Source organism: Orbilia oligospora (assembly GCF_000225545.1).
Source record: "Orbilia oligospora ATCC 24927 unplaced genomic scaffold scaffold00043, whole genome shotgun sequence".
Classification (NCBI taxonomy): Eukaryota; Fungi; Ascomycota; class Orbiliomycetes; order Orbiliales; family Orbiliaceae; genus Orbilia; species Orbilia oligospora.
This window is the reverse complement of record NW_011645600.1, coordinates 2,335,998-2,354,593: the sequence shown is the minus strand read 5'-3', so window position 1 is coordinate 2,354,593 and position 18,596 is coordinate 2,335,998. Positions and strand designations below refer to the sequence as shown.

At 44.2% G+C, this 18,596-nt stretch overlaps 3 protein-coding genes across 3 annotated transcripts; all 3 read right to left on the bottom strand.

Moving 5' to 3' along the window:
- Window positions 1-1,606: 1,606 nt before the first annotated feature.
- AOL_s00043g689 (uncharacterized protein) lies at window positions 1,607-5,450 on the bottom strand (the record flags this gene model as incomplete). The annotated part of the gene is made up of 2 exons (XM_011121175.1): window positions 1,607-4,221; window positions 4,277-5,450. The coding sequence occupies 2 exons, from the start codon at window positions 5,448-5,450 to the stop codon at window positions 1,607-1,609; spliced, it is 3,789 nt and encodes a 1,262-aa protein (XP_011119477.1).
- A 3,593-nt stretch (window positions 5,451-9,043) lies between these two features.
- Window positions 9,044-11,330, bottom strand: AOL_s00043g688 (uncharacterized protein; the record flags this gene model as incomplete). Its single annotated transcript, XM_011121174.1, has 3 exons — window positions 9,044-9,864; window positions 9,929-10,449; window positions 10,528-11,330. The coding sequence occupies 3 exons, from the start codon at window positions 11,328-11,330 to the stop codon at window positions 9,044-9,046; spliced, it is 2,145 nt and encodes a 714-aa protein (XP_011119476.1).
- A 1,684-nt stretch (window positions 11,331-13,014) lies between these two features.
- AOL_s00043g687 (uncharacterized protein) lies at window positions 13,015-13,275 on the bottom strand (the record flags this gene model as incomplete). The annotated part of the gene is made up of 1 exon (XM_011121173.1): window positions 13,015-13,275. The coding sequence occupies one exon, from the start codon at window positions 13,273-13,275 to the stop codon at window positions 13,015-13,017; it is 261 nt and encodes an 86-aa protein (XP_011119475.1).
- Between the last annotated feature and the right edge of the window lie 5,321 nt (window positions 13,276-18,596).

The following is an 18,596-nucleotide window of genomic DNA, read 5'->3' as shown; positions in this document are numbered from 1 at the left end:
CTGCATGACGCAGTAGCAAGACAAGCAAGCTAAAGCTGCACATACATAACTAGATATACTTATGCACGAATCACAAAAAACTCCTTTTTTTTTTTTTTTTTTTTCCCTCAGGAGAACCGGGTATTGCGGCGGTGGCAGAGCTAAACTAATTTTTTCTTTCTTTCTGTACACTCAGAGGTAAAAAAAAAAAAAAAAAAAAAAAAAAGAGGATTTTAAGTCCCTTTTTTAACTCCCCAAGAATGATACTTAAAAGAAAGAAAGGAAGAAAGGGGTACACATGCCCCGATGATCAATTTCAGGGGCGGTGGTAGTGGTTTTCTTCGATGGAAACATTCCTAATTTTTTTTTGCATTTTAGATATATATCTGCGACGAGTGGTGATATCATAGTAATATGCACGCCATGATTCATTCGAACCATCCCATGATCTATGAAATTCCTTTTTCCCCTTTCTCCTCTAGTTTCTTAAAAAAAAAAAACTAAAAAAAAGCTAGATGTTTATTATTAACTACTTACACATTAAACCAAATTCGATCGACTCCTCATGTTATATGTTATATAACGTTCGAAAGAGAGTTGGCGAACGGGCACACCGAAGCCGTATTATAATTATATTTTGAAACTTTTTTGTTTCCCTTGGCTCGCAAATGGGTTTTATAACGAACGTTTACCACGTGGGAATTGAATCTCTTTCAAATTCAACATATCACCATTAGGGATGTGTATGTATGTATGGGATTTTGATATTATTAACTTCTTGCTTTTAAGCTTCCTCTCTTCCGGCGGCGGCTTAAAATCCCTCCCTGGATATCCCGCTGGTGCTATCTACCATATATAGACTATTTCTTCTTCTTCTTCTTCTTTTCTTTTCTTTCGCTTTTATGTAAAAAGGAACTTAGAGTGTGTGCGTAATTAAGAGCGTAAAGGGGTGTATTGAATATTTATGAGCGTGAGTAGTAGTAGTAGTAGTGTATAAAAAGGAAGTAATTAAGTAATTTTTTCGAAAACGACTATGAAAAAATGGGAAGGGAAAGACCGAAAAGAAGAGGAAGGAAGAAAAAAAGAGACGAAAAGAATCCCACTCCCACTTCGATTACCCATTAAAACTAACCAACGTCCCATCCATCAAAGAGAGTGTGTATGGAAAAAAAAAAGTAGAGGGGGTCCAGGGGGGGAAATATGTAAGGACTGTAGAGAATAGGTTTCTTGAAGACGTCAGAAAGAAAGCCATGAAAGAATATACAAGGTTCGAAGGAGGGACAATGAATCAGTACAGAGAAGCGGAAGATGCAAATCTGAGGAAAGAGTGAGCGAAATTCGGGGAGGTCTTTTTTTTATCTTTTTTTTTCTGTTCTTTCCTCCCTTCTTGTGGTGAGGTTGTTTATTGATGAAAAGAAAAAGACCGATCCCTGTGCATATACAGAGTAATAAAATAGAAAAAACGCCATGAACCCCGCCTCACAAAAAAGACATGTATAAGGAAACTGATGGGGAATATATGGTAGTAATCAAAAAGCATAAGCAGGAACACAAAAACAACGTGGGGGGAAGCGACAGTATTGCAAATAGAAATACAATAAAGACAAAGAGATCGGACACTGACGCTTTAGATATGCGGCGTTCCCCTTGCAGATGCGAACCCTACGCCTTGGAACAGCTGATCCGGGGGTACTCGCTCTGTCATATCTTGCGGTATCGGGATCGGGGAGACCCTAGTTGGCGCAATAACGTAGCCCTCTCTTCTTCTCCTGATGTAAGAAGCGATAACACCGATAACAACGATAAGGAATATCAACGCTAGCGCCAGGGCAAGCGAAATCAGAACCACAAGGCCCACGGCGAGCTTGCCAGCATTTTCATTAAAAGTATGCTTGCTCTGCGAGACAAAGGCGCCAAGGGAACCTGAGGATCCGTCCTCATTGGTCGTGAGGACGAAGGGGGTCCAGTTAATGCCATCGAAGAGGGCGGCGGAAGAGTTAATGGGCGTCCTGTCAAGGATGATGTTACCAGACGCCATCAAGATTTGGCTCTGCGAGAGGAGATCGTTTGGTGCATGGACACCATCCAGTTCGAAGACTTCAATGCCCCGAAGAACGGAACCAGGCTGAAGACCGCCACCAAGATTGCTCCATTTCGTGCCATCCCATCTGAGAATGAACGGCCGACCATTAGCGTTTCCTCCGATATAGATACTGCTTTCCTCTCCAGTTGGTGTAAAGATGGTTGTTACAGGCCCTGGAATCTCCTGGGAATTCGGGAAAACGGTCCATGTTGTGGTGCTCAGCTTGTATGTTGCAAGATGAACGACAGTATCGTTTAGCTCAAGCGAACCTCCAACGACCAAGGTATTCGTATCGGTCCAGGCACTAGCATAGACGACGCCACCAAATCCAGATCCTGCCGCGAAATACTGGAAGCTTTCCGGGTCGTAGATGCAGATACCCTCACAGTCGAACTGAGGAGCGACCCTTGTGAAAGAACCACCAACATATATTTGTCTGCCGTTTGGTTGTTGGGTAATTGTGTAGACGGCTGAGTCGTTCCCAGGGGATTCCAGAGGCGGTGGTTGAGGTTTGACGAAGTCGTTGGTTTCCAAATCAAATACAGCCATCCCACCAACCCGAGCGTCCATAATTGTCGTATTAATCGAGCCTCCGATATATAATTTACCTTCTGAGCTAGCTTTCGAGGTTAAAAGGAGCGACGTAATCACATTATCGCCACCTAAGAGGTTGCTTGGGACACCTTCAACTTTGTTGTTTTCCTGCCCACGAACAAGGGCCAGATTTTCGACATCGCCGGACCTAAATCGGCCCCCAAGAATTGTGGTGTTCTTCTTCTCGTAGAAGGCACCAGCCTGGACACCGCTTATCTTGGTACCCGGAGATGAATCTATAGCCCGCTTTCGATTCAAGTTGCTGGAGACTTCGGGTACTGAGATGTCGATGCCAAGTGGTACGAGCTGGATCGGCCCGTTGTCAGGCTTGAGGAGAGATGCAGCGCCAGCGAGACCATTTCTGCTATAAAGGAGGGATCCAGCAAAGAAAGGTGGATTTGGGGTGTATTCAGCGATTTGTGACAAGAAACCGTCAAGCCTAAATTGAGCGTCCGAAAGTCTCTCAAGCCATTCTCTCTTGCTCGAGACCCAGATAGCAACTCCACCAACGCTAACCTCAGGCTGCGTATCCGAAGCGAGTATCTTGGTGAAGGGTCCCGAGAAGACAAAATAGGTTTCGACTATCCCGGTAGTGTTGACTGAAAATGGTACAATCTTAGTAGGGACCCCGTCAAGGCCCGTACCAAGTGCTTGCCATTCTTTGGTACTAACTTTGTAGGCTGCAACGTGAGAAAGCCCGGCAGTAGATGCATCGACAGTGTCATTAAACCTGCCGGCGAGGTAGATCAAGTCATTAGATAGATATGCATCAGAAACGACACCATTCAATCCGCCGAGCGCAACGGGCTTTAAGCCTTCATCGTCAATGAAAAGAAAGTTGCCAAATTGTTCAGTCCTGATGTCCCCAGCGATAAAAACAGTATTCTCATTGACAACCACGGAGTTGATCGTCGAGTTGATTGGAATTTGAGTCCCAGCAATGCTGATTGCTGTGGCTTGCTCCGCAGCTTCGGTACTCATCCCTGGTTTGAACGAAAAGACTCCGTTGAGAGACAATCGACCATCAAGGGCTGACGCAGAGACAGCCCGAGTCTGAAGCTGAGGTTTCTCAGCTGGTTCCTCAAGCACAAATCTGACCTTCGATGCCACTACGTTTTGAAAATCCGAAAATTGACCTTGGGTTGGACGTAGCTTAATCTCGACTATGTGGTCATCACTGTTGGCTTCAACATATCCGGCGAAGAAGACGTCGTACTTGTCGAAATCGTTGGTTTGCCAATAGGAAATTTCAGGGGTTGTCGTTTCGTTAGATGAGAATGTTCCGGATACCGTAACCCCGCCTCTCTGGGAGCAAGAGTTGTCTTGTCGGCATCCAGGCGTGTATACTAAAACTTGGTATCGTCCGGAAATCCTGATGTCAGGCCTAAAAGTTATACTGGCTTGTTCTGCCTCTGCTGCCGAGAAGGTTCCAGTCAAAAACTTCGAGTCGGTAGATGGTGGTCCGCCAGTAGATGTCCAAGACCCTTCAACCGTTGAAGACAAAGATCCTTGCACATTTTTGCAGGATGGCTCGTTGAGGGCGTTATCAGCAAAGCCATAAATATCTAAATCTAGTTAGTATTGATGTTCTACTAGGACGTCGAAGAATAACCATCTCACCATCTTGAAACAATTCAATCGCATTTAACCCGGCTCCATCTCCAAACCACTCGATAACTTCGATTCTGAAGGCGTACGTTGGGATGACGTTTACGAAGTTGAAGTCCTGGTATGGAACCGTAGAATTGGTGTCATGCGAAAGTGGACACCATGCATCGCAGTAAAATCGTTCGTTCGAAACAGGGTCAACTGATGTAAGGTTCATAATACCATTGTTGGGACGAGAAACAAATCGAAATGTTTTCAAGCCCCGGTTCTCGAAGTGAGTATTGTAGAGTCTTAACTTCGTAGGGTAAACGGTATAGGAAAGATCAGCTGACCACGACCCCTGGGCGCCATCCTCGAAAAGGAAGACGCTGTCGGGCGTTTCCTCGGTTCCGTTGGAACATATAACGTTCGTGGGGTCCCTGAAACCTTCTCTATCAGAGCCAAGAGTAGCGGTAATCAGGGTCGACGCGGAATCAAGGTTAACAACCTGTTGGGTGATCTTTTCCGTACCATTCGGGTTCGAGCTTAGTGTTGTCTCATTGCCGATAGCAGTAAACCTTCCACCAAAGACGATAGTTCCGTTGTCTAATCGCGAAATCGATTCTACAGGTCCGTTGAAACCTTGGAAGGACAATTGAGACCAGCCTCCCATCCCCATCCACTGGACTGCATTCGTTGAGTTCATGTACTTAAAATCGCCTCCAACGAAAACGCTTTCTGTGCTCGTGTCGCACAAAATCGCGTTAACGGTCCCTGAGAGTCCACCTGCTAGTGGAACCGGCGCGCCTGTTACTGGGTCGATAAGGGCAATACCCTCAGTCTGAAGGTCTCCGATCCTAGTGAAATTTCCTCCTACCACCAGTCCGGCCGTTTGATCTTTCAATTTGAATAGACACATGTCGTTGATATGTCCATTTGTAACAGCGACAGTCGTAAGGTCGCCATTGGGAAGTTGTGTCATGATAGCATGACTACCATTTCTGAAATATGTTTGCGTGCCTTGTTCTGCAAACTGGTATAGCGATATGCTGTCAAAGTCGCCTACCAGACCCATTCGTCCATAGCCATCCGTTAAGATATTGGGTAGCGATATTTCGGTGAAGTTGATGGCAGATGCCATCGACGTTAAAGCCGCCCATGTTGATAATAGCGAGGGCAATTGCCCTCTTCTCCTCCGCGAAACCATTCTACGACGATTTATTGATTGCAATTGGTTCACCCCAATCGCTCCTCCCAGATACAGTCCCGGGTCGTCGGCTTATTGTTTGTCGGATAATTTGGGATCGTTTAGAGGAACTTTGTCGAAATCATTTGCTCTAGTGGATGTTATGTTCGTGAAAGGGTCATTAAAAGTAAAGAAAACAATACAAGGGAGAAAGACGAAGGATGACACTGTTAGGACCCGAGGATGATACTATCGTTAGTTACTTAGTCATAAAAAAATAAAACCGTTGGACTAGGATGGTCTCAAAGCAAACGGGAACAGCACACAGCAAATGAGGTTTTGTCGAAGTCGCACAAACAACACCGTCTTGCCAGCAATGCAATGAAAGCAGAAAGTGCAAAAGGAGAGAAGGAAGATGACGGACCAAGTGGTTGTATGATATTACTATATCAGGGGACAGGTGCTGCAAGGGGGAGATTTTGATATCGAAGTTGGAGAATTGAAGGGCGATTGCGATGAATGTGTGGTTGAGAGGAATGGCTGTGTTGAAATTATTAATTATTGCTGTGTGTCGCTGTGGGTTGAATGGGAAGGAGGGAGGAGGAGTGGACAGTAGGTATCTATGCTATAATAGCTGGTTTCTTTGCGAGAGAGCTGCGGAAGGGACTGAATTCAACTGATTTGAATGTTTGTATGGTTGGTTGGATGTGTCGACGACCTAAACTTCGCAATGCAATGCAATCCAAACCTCAGGAACGACGACAAAAGAAATGAATGCACAATCAATCAGAACAATAAAACCTGGAGAGATGAACGAAAAGACAAGAAGCAAAATAAAAAAAAATAAAAATAGGATTTAAAAAAACGAGTGGAAGATGCCCGAGGGCGAGATGGTGTGTATGGTACGGCTTGGCCCGTACAACTGGCTTTCAAATGGTGCGTTATCGTCAGCGGAATGCACCTCGACGGGGATTCAAAATTCAAAAAACGAAGAGAAGGAACAAACAGGCGAGAAAAAAGAGAGGGTGTGCGTGAGTTTTCTCTGTCCACTCTTGCCTGGAGATGGTGTTAACTAATGGCTTGTCGAGTTCTCAGAGGCTAAAAACTGAGTGTGGAAAAAGGGGATAGTGTGCGTGTGCTGGAATATGCACCCATCATGCACGACCACGAAAGGGGGAATCGGCGCATGGAAGTTCGCTTTTCCTTCCATCCAACAGCCTTTTTCTGCCCAGGAAGCCATGCATGGGGAGGCCAGGTTCACGGTGCATGCAACCACTGGCCGCAGTTGGTCGCACATGGGGCGGGGTGCCCGGCCACCGTCACTAATCAGGAACATCGTCGAGAAGGCTTGGTCTCGTTCTCCTCGAATAATCACGGCAGATAACACTGGCTCTATGTATGCCTTCTAGCGAGAAGAAATATGGAATACCTATGGAAAACACAAACTGTTTCCTCCCGAATTCTCCTGTGCTTCCACCCCTCTCACAGCACGATTTGTCCATGCAAAAATTCCTCATGTCAGGTTACATGCAAATTGAGGAACTCTTTTTCGGGGTTTGAGTGTGGTTACAGAAGCGAAATTGGGTCGTGGGCCAAGAGCAAGCGAGCAGCGAATACCCAAATAAGGATGCATTATCCTTGCATACTCCGCCAGAGGAGAAATGATCTCACCAGAATGCTGTCAGCCCTAATGGAGCTTTCTTGCGGGCTGATATGTTAAACATTCGAGCCACTGTGCATAAATCTCGTGGGAAAGATACAAAAGGATATTTTTTTAAAAAAAAAAAAAAAACTGCATCGATATCTGAATATCTTCGGTTTCACAGTTCAGATGAGCTGGCGATGAAGTGGCGGACACCCATTCCCGGAAACTGCGAAATTGGATGACGAAGGACAGCAAATTACTCCCCACAGGAGATCGCCCATACTACGTACACCGTAGGCTTGTTCAATTTAACTGAACCAGCGTATTAAACCCTGGCTCCAACCAGGTCCTACCTCAAATAATTCTCGACCTTCTGTTCGACCTTCTCATTGGCTACCAATATGATAAGGACTAGTTATGAACTTCGGAGCCTGCCTTTAAGCCAAAATCATAGATCATTAGTCCTGCCAGTCACGACAGGTTGAAGCGTTTAGTTTGCGATCCTGTCAACTGTGGCCTGCATCATGATCGTAGCCTGGATCTGAGGTCGCTTGGAATTTGAAAATTGAACCGGAGTGATCCATGCACCACACCTCTATTTTTGTCGTAATATCGGCTCTCGATACTACCTGCCTACATGCATACCTGTTCCTCCCGAATATATGGAAGCCCATCCGAGTATGATCCCTCCGAGTTCTGATCAAATCGAAACCCGCAAATCTGTAGCAGAGGAGCGGATCCCGTTCAATGAATGACATCACGGGAAAGTCTACATTTTAGCCAACCCGACTTCGACTACTCCGTACAGCGCAGCTGTCATGTCCCCGCACAGCAATTTCTCGATGTCCATGTGGCTGTACACACGGAAAGTGCAATCTGCTATGCAGAAATCTCACCGTTTGAGCACCCTGAAACGGCGGGGATCTATGGATAAAACTAAGCATGCTTCAGGCTCAACACAGTTTGAGGAGCTAGATTGGCAAAAACATAGGATTCCTTTACCTCTTCGATCATTTCCATCTTCCAAAATAACCCACTAATGCCATACCAGTATCTAGAAACATCAAGCTTCTGGCCTTGGGGTGACTAAGTTGCTGGGCCTAACGTTGTAACTGGAAGGTCAAAAGCCCAGTCCAGTGCCAACACAAAATGCAGCCGCTGATCCAACAATTCCAACGCCGCAACCCAACTTTCTCCAACCACCAACGACATTTCCAGTCAACCGTCTTCCTGGGCCTCGTTCTATTATATTCAGACAAAACATGTTTATTGAAATACAACATGTTGTGAACCTATCGATAGCTAGAACCGGTTGCAAAAAAAATTAAAAACAGTTCATCTAGGATAACGAATGCAAAGCCAGAACTTAACATCATATTATATCTTGGGGGTCATTTTGCCGATTTCCCGTGATCCCGTGTCCCTGATGTTGTTACCTATAGTCACCCATATATTATAATATCTTCTAGTCCGGTCGGCCGACATGGATCAATGTTTCATTTTTGTTCCTAAGTTTACAGCCCCAGTTTGGGGCATATGAGGATTGTACATCCCCGGAAGCTGTCAAGTTTTGGTTTTTTTTTTTTCATGTGAACTATGACATTAACATCGAGAAATGAAATATTCGAAATAGATTACCGATCTTAACTAACACTCCCCAAATGTCAAAGAATAAATAGCGACTTTCGATAAAAAATTTAGCACATGTTAAACCACACACATCTTTTTCAATATTGGCATGAAGGTTGAAAAATTCTGACCCATATTATTAAGCACTTATATAACTCAAAAAAATCTAACGGTTGGGTATCGTTTATAAATACATGTATCTAACATCTGCATGAGGGGAATGATCCCATTATATTATAAGACTTTATATGTGCCAGCGCAAATTATTAGACATTCCGCCCACCAAGCTAGCTGAAGTTTCCCGCCATGTTTCAATCGGCCTAACTCGTTGGATTGCAACTCAGACACCCACGCTTTCGTAGCCTGTTGGTATTTGCAAATTCATAGTTTCCTTGGAAGCTTCGTCTATAGTATCCCATATACAACTTTTTACCTCACTCCCCACCTGGTGAATGTTATCAATGGCCCATATACAATCGAGATGCTCGTATGCTGGAATAACCTTGGAATGAATGAGGTTCACATCTGGTTCCGCGCCCCTCTCAAACCGTTGTAAAAGTTTCATGCCGTCCACCAACTTATCGGAGCCACAGATCCAAAGAGCCAACGGTGGGAAGCTACTATCGAACCATGCCCTTTCCCGGAGCTCTGTAGATACCGTACGTGCACGCAAACCTTCCTCTTGTACTGAAGGTTGTATTCGAGAACCCCCGGGTGCCGCCTCAGAAAAACATACAGTTGACGTACCACTCCCTCCCTTCTGATGGGTTTCTTTTGGGAATAATATCCCATTGTTCGCTGGCGGCTTCTTCTCGGAGAGTGGGGATGTATCGATCCGTGTTACTTGTTCCTGCCACTCCTTTTTGGATTCTGAAATAGTTGGAGACTTGGATGTACATTGGTCTACGGCTTCGGTTTTTGTCGACAAGCTCGTTCTGGCCTCGATTTTATGCTCGCCTTTATGGATTACAGGCCGAGTAGTTGCGACGGCTGTTGATTCCAAACGGTTCTCGTGGCCATCTGTGCCTCTTGAGGTAGCTATTAAGGATCCGATCATCCGTTCTTCGTCTTCGACCTCATTCCTTGTCGCTAGTATACACTTATGAGTCGCAAACCCATCCCGGCCTAACCACCATCTCATGCTCTCGGAGCTAACATACACTAATAAATATTTAGTTAGTGGGCTTCCAGAATCCTATAAAATCCTGTGCGAAGACACTCTTACCAGGTGAAAACATAAATCCCCGACTTCTCTGTCTTCTTGACCATAAACTATTTGACCAATCAAATAGATATGTGAAAACTCTGTACCCTAGCCATCCATAGAGCCTTCCAGGAACTATCTTGTGCATAGTAACCATAAAGGGTATAAATGAATGAATTCCAAACACTATCCTAAACATTCCAACAGGTATCAACTTCATAAATTTAAAATGTGCCATCTTAATCAGTGATCCAGAGTAAACAGCAGGTGCGAGGGCACAGAATATCGATATCTTCGATCCAAGAGTCGGATGCTGGTCTTTTGCCATTGCAACGAACGATTGTGTCGTACCTTGCGAATGGGCTACCAAGGCTAACTTTAGAAACCCTGTTCTGGAAAGAATGTAGTCGACGAATGCGGGAAGGTCAAAAATCCCCATCTGACGGATGTTCCAGCACCACATTCTTGGATCCGAGGGTTTTAGAACCATGTGTTCGGGCTTATAGTAGCAACGGTTATTCCCAAGCCAAACATCGTAGCCGCTGTCAAAAAAAAATTAGTAGCCGTTAGTTTTAATTGATCGACTCTTTCGATGCCAGCCGTAATAATTGAAACCTTACCTTTTGCAGAGATAAAACGCTAGTGAATTATCATCGTTAGAACAAAAAGCTCCGCTACTCTGGAGCAGCCCATGCATCAATAATACTGGGTACTTCCGCCTTGTTCCATTTCTTCCATCTCCTCTATCCTTAGGGTCGAATATATGTTGGAGCACCAGTATAAACCCATCTTCTGTTGTAACTTTAAATTCTTCCATATCAAGTTCCACCCGTGTCGCGTAGTACCTAACGTCACACTTTAATTTCGGTTTCCCGTGCTTTTTTTCTTGTTGGTCCAAGTCAATATCCAATTGGTTCTCTAGATCCCTAAGTGGCCTTTCAGAGCCCTTGGATACCAATTTCCTCGGAGTATATATACTCAACTTAATTGTTTTGAAAATAGCCCCGCAAACGATACTTAGAAGAAACGTTGTTGATAGAATAAACGAGACAACTCTGAAAAAGTAAACTTCTGCCCACCTGAACCATTTGGAAGATCCATACACAGGTAAAGGCGGAAATTGTGGGTTTGTGCGAGCGGGAATGGCGTCCGTAGTTCGCCTGATTGAAGATGAGATATGTGCATCTGCAATGCCATCAACTACTGCAGGCCCATGGGGCAACCGCAACCCCGATGAAGTCTCGAGGACCTTCTCATTCCCGGCGACAATTTTGGCTGTTAGACCCAGGTTTGCTATGTCGACGACCGACTTCTTGTCGACCGGAAGACCAGTGGCTTCGACAGAAGGATGCAGGCGAATGTGCCGTTGTGTTGGAGAGTCTGTGTGACCATGCGAACTGGGAAATGATAGCTCTGGTGTCATCCTAAATTGGTACGTATTCCCCCACCAATACGTCTTGGTACTCGTATACTCGCAGTTTAGACTTTGAAATTAATAGAAGGGGTTTGAAAAGTGGTTTGAATGGTAGTTGTGAACTATGTCTGATATAATATACAACTTCGGGCTCTTGTTAAGCAGGATTTCGATTGGTATGTATGACATAATTCCGAGATTTGAAAGTGATTTGAGGTTAACTTCATAAATGATCCTGTATCGCCTCATATAATATTCTCTCGAGATCTCCCATGAGATAATAAAAGATTGATCTCGGTTCCTAGGCTATATATACACTTAAGAAAGTAAAACGTCTGGGCACGAACCTGAAAATCCTTTACTATTATAACGATCTAGCATAAACCTTTCGCCGCCCAAGTGTGTTATAATATTATAACAACCTTACATATACGATCTCTGTCGCAGAACTACGAGTACTCAGTATGATATACATGTCCCACAAAATGCAAGATCCTTTGCACAGCCTCATGTATATCGCACTAGATCGACGAAAAACCAGGAAGCTGACAAGCATTTGATCGCCTACTCGAGTATATAAGTTCGCGAATCAGAATGTAAGAATCCCCGGCGTGACCCATGTTATTCTACAATGCAGGTACATGATGTCATTGCGCTAATTTTGATGTGATGCGCAGCCTAATATCCAACAGACCAACGAAAACATGCCGGTTCTAGTATATATTCACGGAAGTGGCCATGATCTGATAATAGAATAAATATGAATGAAAACATGAGCACATTAAAATCTAATTCCCAGTACAGGAGCATTTTGTTAACGAGGGAAAGGGGTAATATCATTGTACACGCATGTTTTTGTAATATCGATCTATCCTTCAGAGTATCCGTCCGGTCCTCCACTTTCGCTGCGTGACAAAAAATGCAACAAGTAGTCAGTGTTGGATCGCTGTGATGCTTACAACTTAGCCTCGAATCCAGGCGCTGTGTGACATAGGCCGATATGTATATTTATTTGAGTGTCTTGTCACCTTGGCACCTGAAAGCCTAGGTTATTATAATATAATGCTTTTTATAAGGAATAAGGCTTGTTTTGGGTTCTCGGCAATGCATGATGGTTGAATTCAACATATCCAAAATTGCGAAAAGTTTCTGTAATGCAATTATGTATCAACTTCATAGCTTGCTTGTCTCGTACTATAGCTTGCACTTCGCCATCTTCATAGATTCAAGAGATTCACTTACGAGATCAATCGTTTTTTCTTGTGTTATGAGCTCTTGGAGCCATACTGGGGGTACTGAATACGATACGGACCGATATATCGGTATCCTTGGGACTATAGCAATAACTAAGCTGAAGTAAAGGTATGTTGTGCGTTCATTGGTCACAAATTCAAATTATGTACAGGAATCATTCGCCAACATGAATGCTAGTAGATGTAAACAGTATTCATAGATCGAAACTACTTCCTTCGGAACCCCCGCTTCTAGTCTAGTCCCTTACACAATTGCCAGCCTTCCAGTTTGTTGTAAATCGTTTAGGTCCTCGTTTAGGTCCCCGTAGTAGTCTGATTTCTTTAGATTCTTTCGGCTGTGCGACTATACATGTGGAACGAAATGTTAATATATAATTTTTTAACCTCAACATAGCCTTCCGAACTCGGGGTCACGTACCAAAAAGGTTGTTTTTTCCTGTTTAGGTGCATTTCTGGATGCAGCACTGGGTAGTGGTTCCACAAAGTCCGAAGCCGCAGTACCAACTGCACCCACGGGCCTCGAGCTCCAAATCACGGCTCTTCAAGATCGTGGATTTGATCAATTCGGTCAATTCAGCTTCTGGGAGGCGTTTGTGAAGCTCTGGTGACAACTTGATGACGATGTCGGATTCAGCAGTTGGGGCAGCGCTGGCGCTGGCAATGATGCCGAAAACGGCGAGAACAACGGTGGTGAACTTCATTTTGATTGAGAAGATGGTTTGTAAACAAAGGTTTTATAGAAGCTTGTAGAGTCGATCGATTGGATACTGTGAGGATGATGAGGAGATGATTGCGTGCTTGAGGGAGGTCATTGAAGGCCTTTTATAGACAAAAACCCGCTATGGTTACGGAAATCTAGCTGGTATCATTAGGGTACGATCTCATACTCGAACCAGCTGAGCTATCCTTAACTCAATACACCATAGACGGTAAAAACGGGCCGGGTGTATTGAATGGAACGTTTTCCCCAATCTCTTGGTGGCTCGATATACAGCGCTACGTTGATTAATGATATTCTCAAAGGAAAAGAAACACCCTGTCGCTAACAGGCCCGTCCTTGTTGATGTATATCGATCGATCAAAGCGTCCCGGATTCAGGAAATTGTTTAGCAGAGAGCGAAGGTGGACAATACCAATTGTGTAGAGTTCCAGAGACTTGGTAGACTATAGCCACTTCGTATTTTGATATCTACCGACGCAGCTGAAACAGGGTTACAAAACTGGAGCCTCTTTAGAGATATACCGCCGAGTTGATAGGGTTAATATGGTCTGTTCAATGAGCGATTTAGGAGTTTAGACTCCAACCAGTAGCTGAAGGATGTGCGGTGTAAGAATAACAATGGTGGATATATGCTGAGGCATCCCGTATAGAGGTGTATTGGTAACCTTTACGCTCGCTGGAGACATTCTGGGTCATCGTGTATACCTCTAGTCTAAACTTAACGATTACACTAAATTGGCATCAATACGCCCTTCGGGAGCCGCTCCTCGAGTCTATCGGTCGATTGTACGATAAGTCTTGATATATAGGGCAAAACTATAGTACTAGTACATTCATGATGGCCTGGGGTATTGTGGGGTGGGTAATGCTTATTTTCTACTGATTAGACGGTTGGTGGTAGACTCGCCTCCAGTTGCAATTGGTCCAAGCTTTGAGTCTTTGCGGAAATAGACGACTGGGCAAGTTGATAAGTAATCTGAAAATCCAAAACAAGTGGCAACCCCTTGTACCTATCCGGGATAATAAATGCGAGCATACGTATGTGCGGTCTAGGACTGCTCTCTTCAACCTCACAATATCTGTATGCTCAAAATCGAGGCAGTACTCATTACATATCTTACAGTTGCATTTGGAGACGACAAGCTTGCGAGTTTCCGGGCCGCATCCAGTTCTTTGGTATATTGGATGTCAGCAATGCGTTTTGCGCACAATTTCTGCCAGGGATTAGCGACATATTCCTGGTATTCTCGCTCGAACCGAAAACCTTGCTAGATAGCGGCTTGAAAAACCATTCTACTATCATTTCAAAATTGGATATCTCAGTGCAATGTGCAACTTGTGTTGCTTGTTGTAGATTGAGGCTTCGATCCCAAGACTACCTACTTCTAGCTTCTATATCTACTTAATTATAATGTATTATATTAGGCCCTATACACGGACGAGAGCGTGGGGTATCGAGCGGAGGTTTGTAGTAGATTCATCGAGCTACGCACACTCGGTCTGCAGTCCTGTCGGTCTTCGTATCCGTGAAGTCTCCTTTGGGGCTTCACAACGGGGTTAATGATTCCGTAGGCTGAATGACTTATATCTTTTCGTATTCGGGTGCGGAGCTGTACTGCGTAATAATTATATAATATTTTAATGAGGGTGTGGGAACCGGGATCTTTACCCGGAAGCATCGAAAGGCTGACGATAAAGTGGCATGATTTGAAGTTGATTGGTCAGAGCCTAGTGCCTCACTGCCCATACCCGGATGTGTAATTGATGACATCCCACATCATCGCCTATAAAACCCACAATTATGCCTCCAACCGCCAACATTTTTCCTCGAACTCAATAATATTTGTGTTGGTGTTGTATTTCCAGATACGGTATAGATGCTGTTGATTAGTCCGAAACGGGTGTATATGAGATATCTTTGGGACTAGCGCCGGCTAAGTTTCAAGACGATTTAGGCGGAAACGGTGTTACTGCAGCGCAGTGCCATACTATTGCATTGACAGCTGCTTAATCCCTTAGAGCTATTGATACTTATTGGACAAAGTTGAGCCACAATCAATATATGCAGGTACAATTAGTCAAGGCGGCGGAGACGAGCGTTTCAGGTATTCAAGCACCATGGCTAGATATTCCACCTATAAAACCCAAACATGGAAGTATAATAGCTTGAACAATTGTAGGAATCTAACTCTGTTTATCTCTCTTTCGTGGCTGATCCTGATTGAAGATTTAAATTATTATTTCCCTATCGTATTTCTCTTAGACATGGAAATAAAATTTGATATAGTCGGTGGGTAAATTTAGATCTATAAATTTATAAAGGAGCAAAAGGATTGAAATCTAGTTTCGCTTCCTAATCAAGTGTGGCCCACGAATCAAGCCTTCCCCTCAATGCTTGAGATACTCTATAGCTCTAAGATCTGGTGGATCAATTGAATTTCGGCTGTCCACTTAGGTTCGGTAGTCCATCTCTAGGTGGTTATAAATCGAAAAAATGAAACTGAAAAAAACAAGGCCCAGGCGTCCAGCAAGCTGGCTTTGCCACCAAATGTATGTACATGAGATAGATGTATTCCGTACTAGCATCAATGGATTTTTACTAGCAGAATTTTGCTCATGAGTTTGAACTTATCACCGGATATGGAAATATGTGCATAAAATATCCGAATTCTCTTCATATTCCACATGCTCATTCATAGACTGCACAGTTGGATATTGCCCATCGACAGTGTCTGACTTGTAGGCGTCCCAATCGAAGTAAGAGACCTATAGATCAGCCATCTACTCTCTGGTTAACTGCAGCGTTCTCAAATTCTAGCTGTCCTTGGTGTGATTCTACGCTGTCCGCGTCAAAAATCCTTGGGCTTGCCTAGTTAAGGGAATATCTAATGCGTATGCATCATCCTTCTTTTTCCCTTAGACTTTTCTTTTGGCTTCACCCCCCGTTCGCCCAAAATATTATCCCTGATGATCATGTGGAGGGAAATGATTTCTAGTTGACGTTGAGTCCAGATTCGGCGAGGCCCACAACATGCCGTGTTTCGAGTGCCCTCTTATCTGATGATTTGAATTCGAAGATTTGCGGGATACCTGACGTGAGCCGCTCGCCTCCCCAACGGTTTCGCACACTTGCAGATAGCAAGCGGTTCGACTGATAATAAGTTGTATCAAGCGTCCTGAGATCTCAATCTGCATATGCACGTTCTTCATTGATGGAGCTCTTGAAGCCTCTCGCTTTCCTATGAAAATCCAACCTGAATATCACCGTGCGTAAAAGCTTGGGACGGGTCACTCGAGGCTTCCCCATCAATATTATAAAATCCTTGAAATAGGTGCATAGACTTGGCTGAGGTGCATTGTCCCATGCACGTCCCGAAAACTTTTTAAAATGCACGCACATCTTTCGTTGTGAGAGGAGAAGAAAAAATGTTGCCTCCTTGTGGGCAAGCGTTCGGCTGAAAATTCGCAAAATGGTAGTGGGGACACCTAATCAGTATCTGAGCGCGCTGAGCCGAGACTCGTCGAATGGACTGTAGTTCTGGAGCAAAGGGATTCTGTAGTAGGTAAATATGTAGGTGGCTGTCGACAAAAAATAAGAATGGTCAGATATCAGCTCATAGGAACTGGCCAGCAGGATGCATGATAGAGTTTCAGGAGCGTAAAAGTGGGTCGGTGAGGTGGTCTAGTGGAAAGTGTTTTCTCTTTCTGGTGCGCCCCCGCTTTACGGGTGGTGGGGAGCGGGATGGTAAAGCATCATCCTTCGCCTCATGGTTTTAAAACTTCAAAAACATAAAACAAAAATCTTTTCTCGAATATTTGATATTTTTAAACACTTGCGACATTCAATTTTTCAAACGGCCCAAGATAACTATTATATAAAATTCATGGGGATTTTTTATATATAGATGATAGATCTCTGGCGACATTATAAAAATGCGTGTGTGAAATTGTGTGACAGGCGACAGGCCTGTTCAAGCCTATAATACCAAGTTTTATAGTTCAAGAACGACGTGCAGCTTGCATGCAATCGCCCTTCTGAGATGGCTGGACGACAATATGGCGATTTGTGCCTGCTTCGCAAAATAATATGTAAGTACGGAGTACTTATGTAGGTTTTAAAACCGAAAAAACCTTAGTGCGTGATCAGGTGTTCGGTTTTCATGGCAAGGTAAGGATCCCATTGGTTGCCCCTCGTTGGAGAAATGAATGGCAGCATTGCTCTGTCAAAATCTGGCTTGCGTCTTCATCTGGGGAACGGGACGCTTTTCAGGCTAAATAGCGGATACGACAGAAACCATGGGTCTGAATTCTCCAATCTGAAATTCAACCACGGGATATCTTCGATCAAACATATCATCAATGAACACATGAAGCCCTTGATGTTTGATCTGAGGTCAATTACTATCTATATCCTGCAGTACCTGAAGCATGTTAGCCAAACAATTGTATATAGATGCGGCTGTGAAGGTCTGGCGCAAAGGGTGTCTTGTTTTTTTTTTTGTGGAACAGTCCCTAGTTTCTGGCGGGTAGTTTGCCACGGCCATGTTAGTCAAAACTGGAGTACTCGAGTTGAATGTTCGAAAGAAGACTGAGGTCCGTGTTTCAGAGATATTGGTGTTTAGCATTGAAATGCCCTGAGATGAGCATAAGTCAGTCGACGCCGTAGCCTCGTGGCTAACGTTTTCTAAATTGATTTCTGTAAAAGCCGAAGGAATACCATGGAATGCACCCTAGAAGAATCGTTTTTCGTATCATCTGGTGAAGGAGGTTATGCAGAGGCGTCGATCCTGAGGCCCGAGCAGCAATGGCACCCACCGGCCCTTGATGATCCACCCAAAGGGTCCACCGTAAAAAAAAAATTTTGTACACAGTATTCCTGACTAATGTCTTCCCCAGACCAGTAGCGTGTCCGGATAAAGTAGTAGCTGGGAATCCGGGGATCCAGGCCAGAATGTCTAGGATGCTTCGACGTAAACTTTCCGGATCAAAAAAGCACGTCGTTGCCTGTCGACTGTATCATGTTGGAGGAGAACGATAGACGTACATATATATGTATCTACGTCGAATTTTTCTTCTTTCCAGATCTTTCAAATACCCAGTGATGCAGCTAGCTGCATAGGATAAATGTATTTATTAAAATATCGATTTGCCGTCTCGCAGGAAGGCGAATTAGGGTCTGTTATGTTCGGGGAGAATTAGCCTGCGCACGGCCGGCAGAATGGCAGTAAAACTCGTGCAGACCTGAAAGGCCCCACTTGCGGGCCCACCTGATGGCGTTCCAATCAGATAATTTGGTCATGG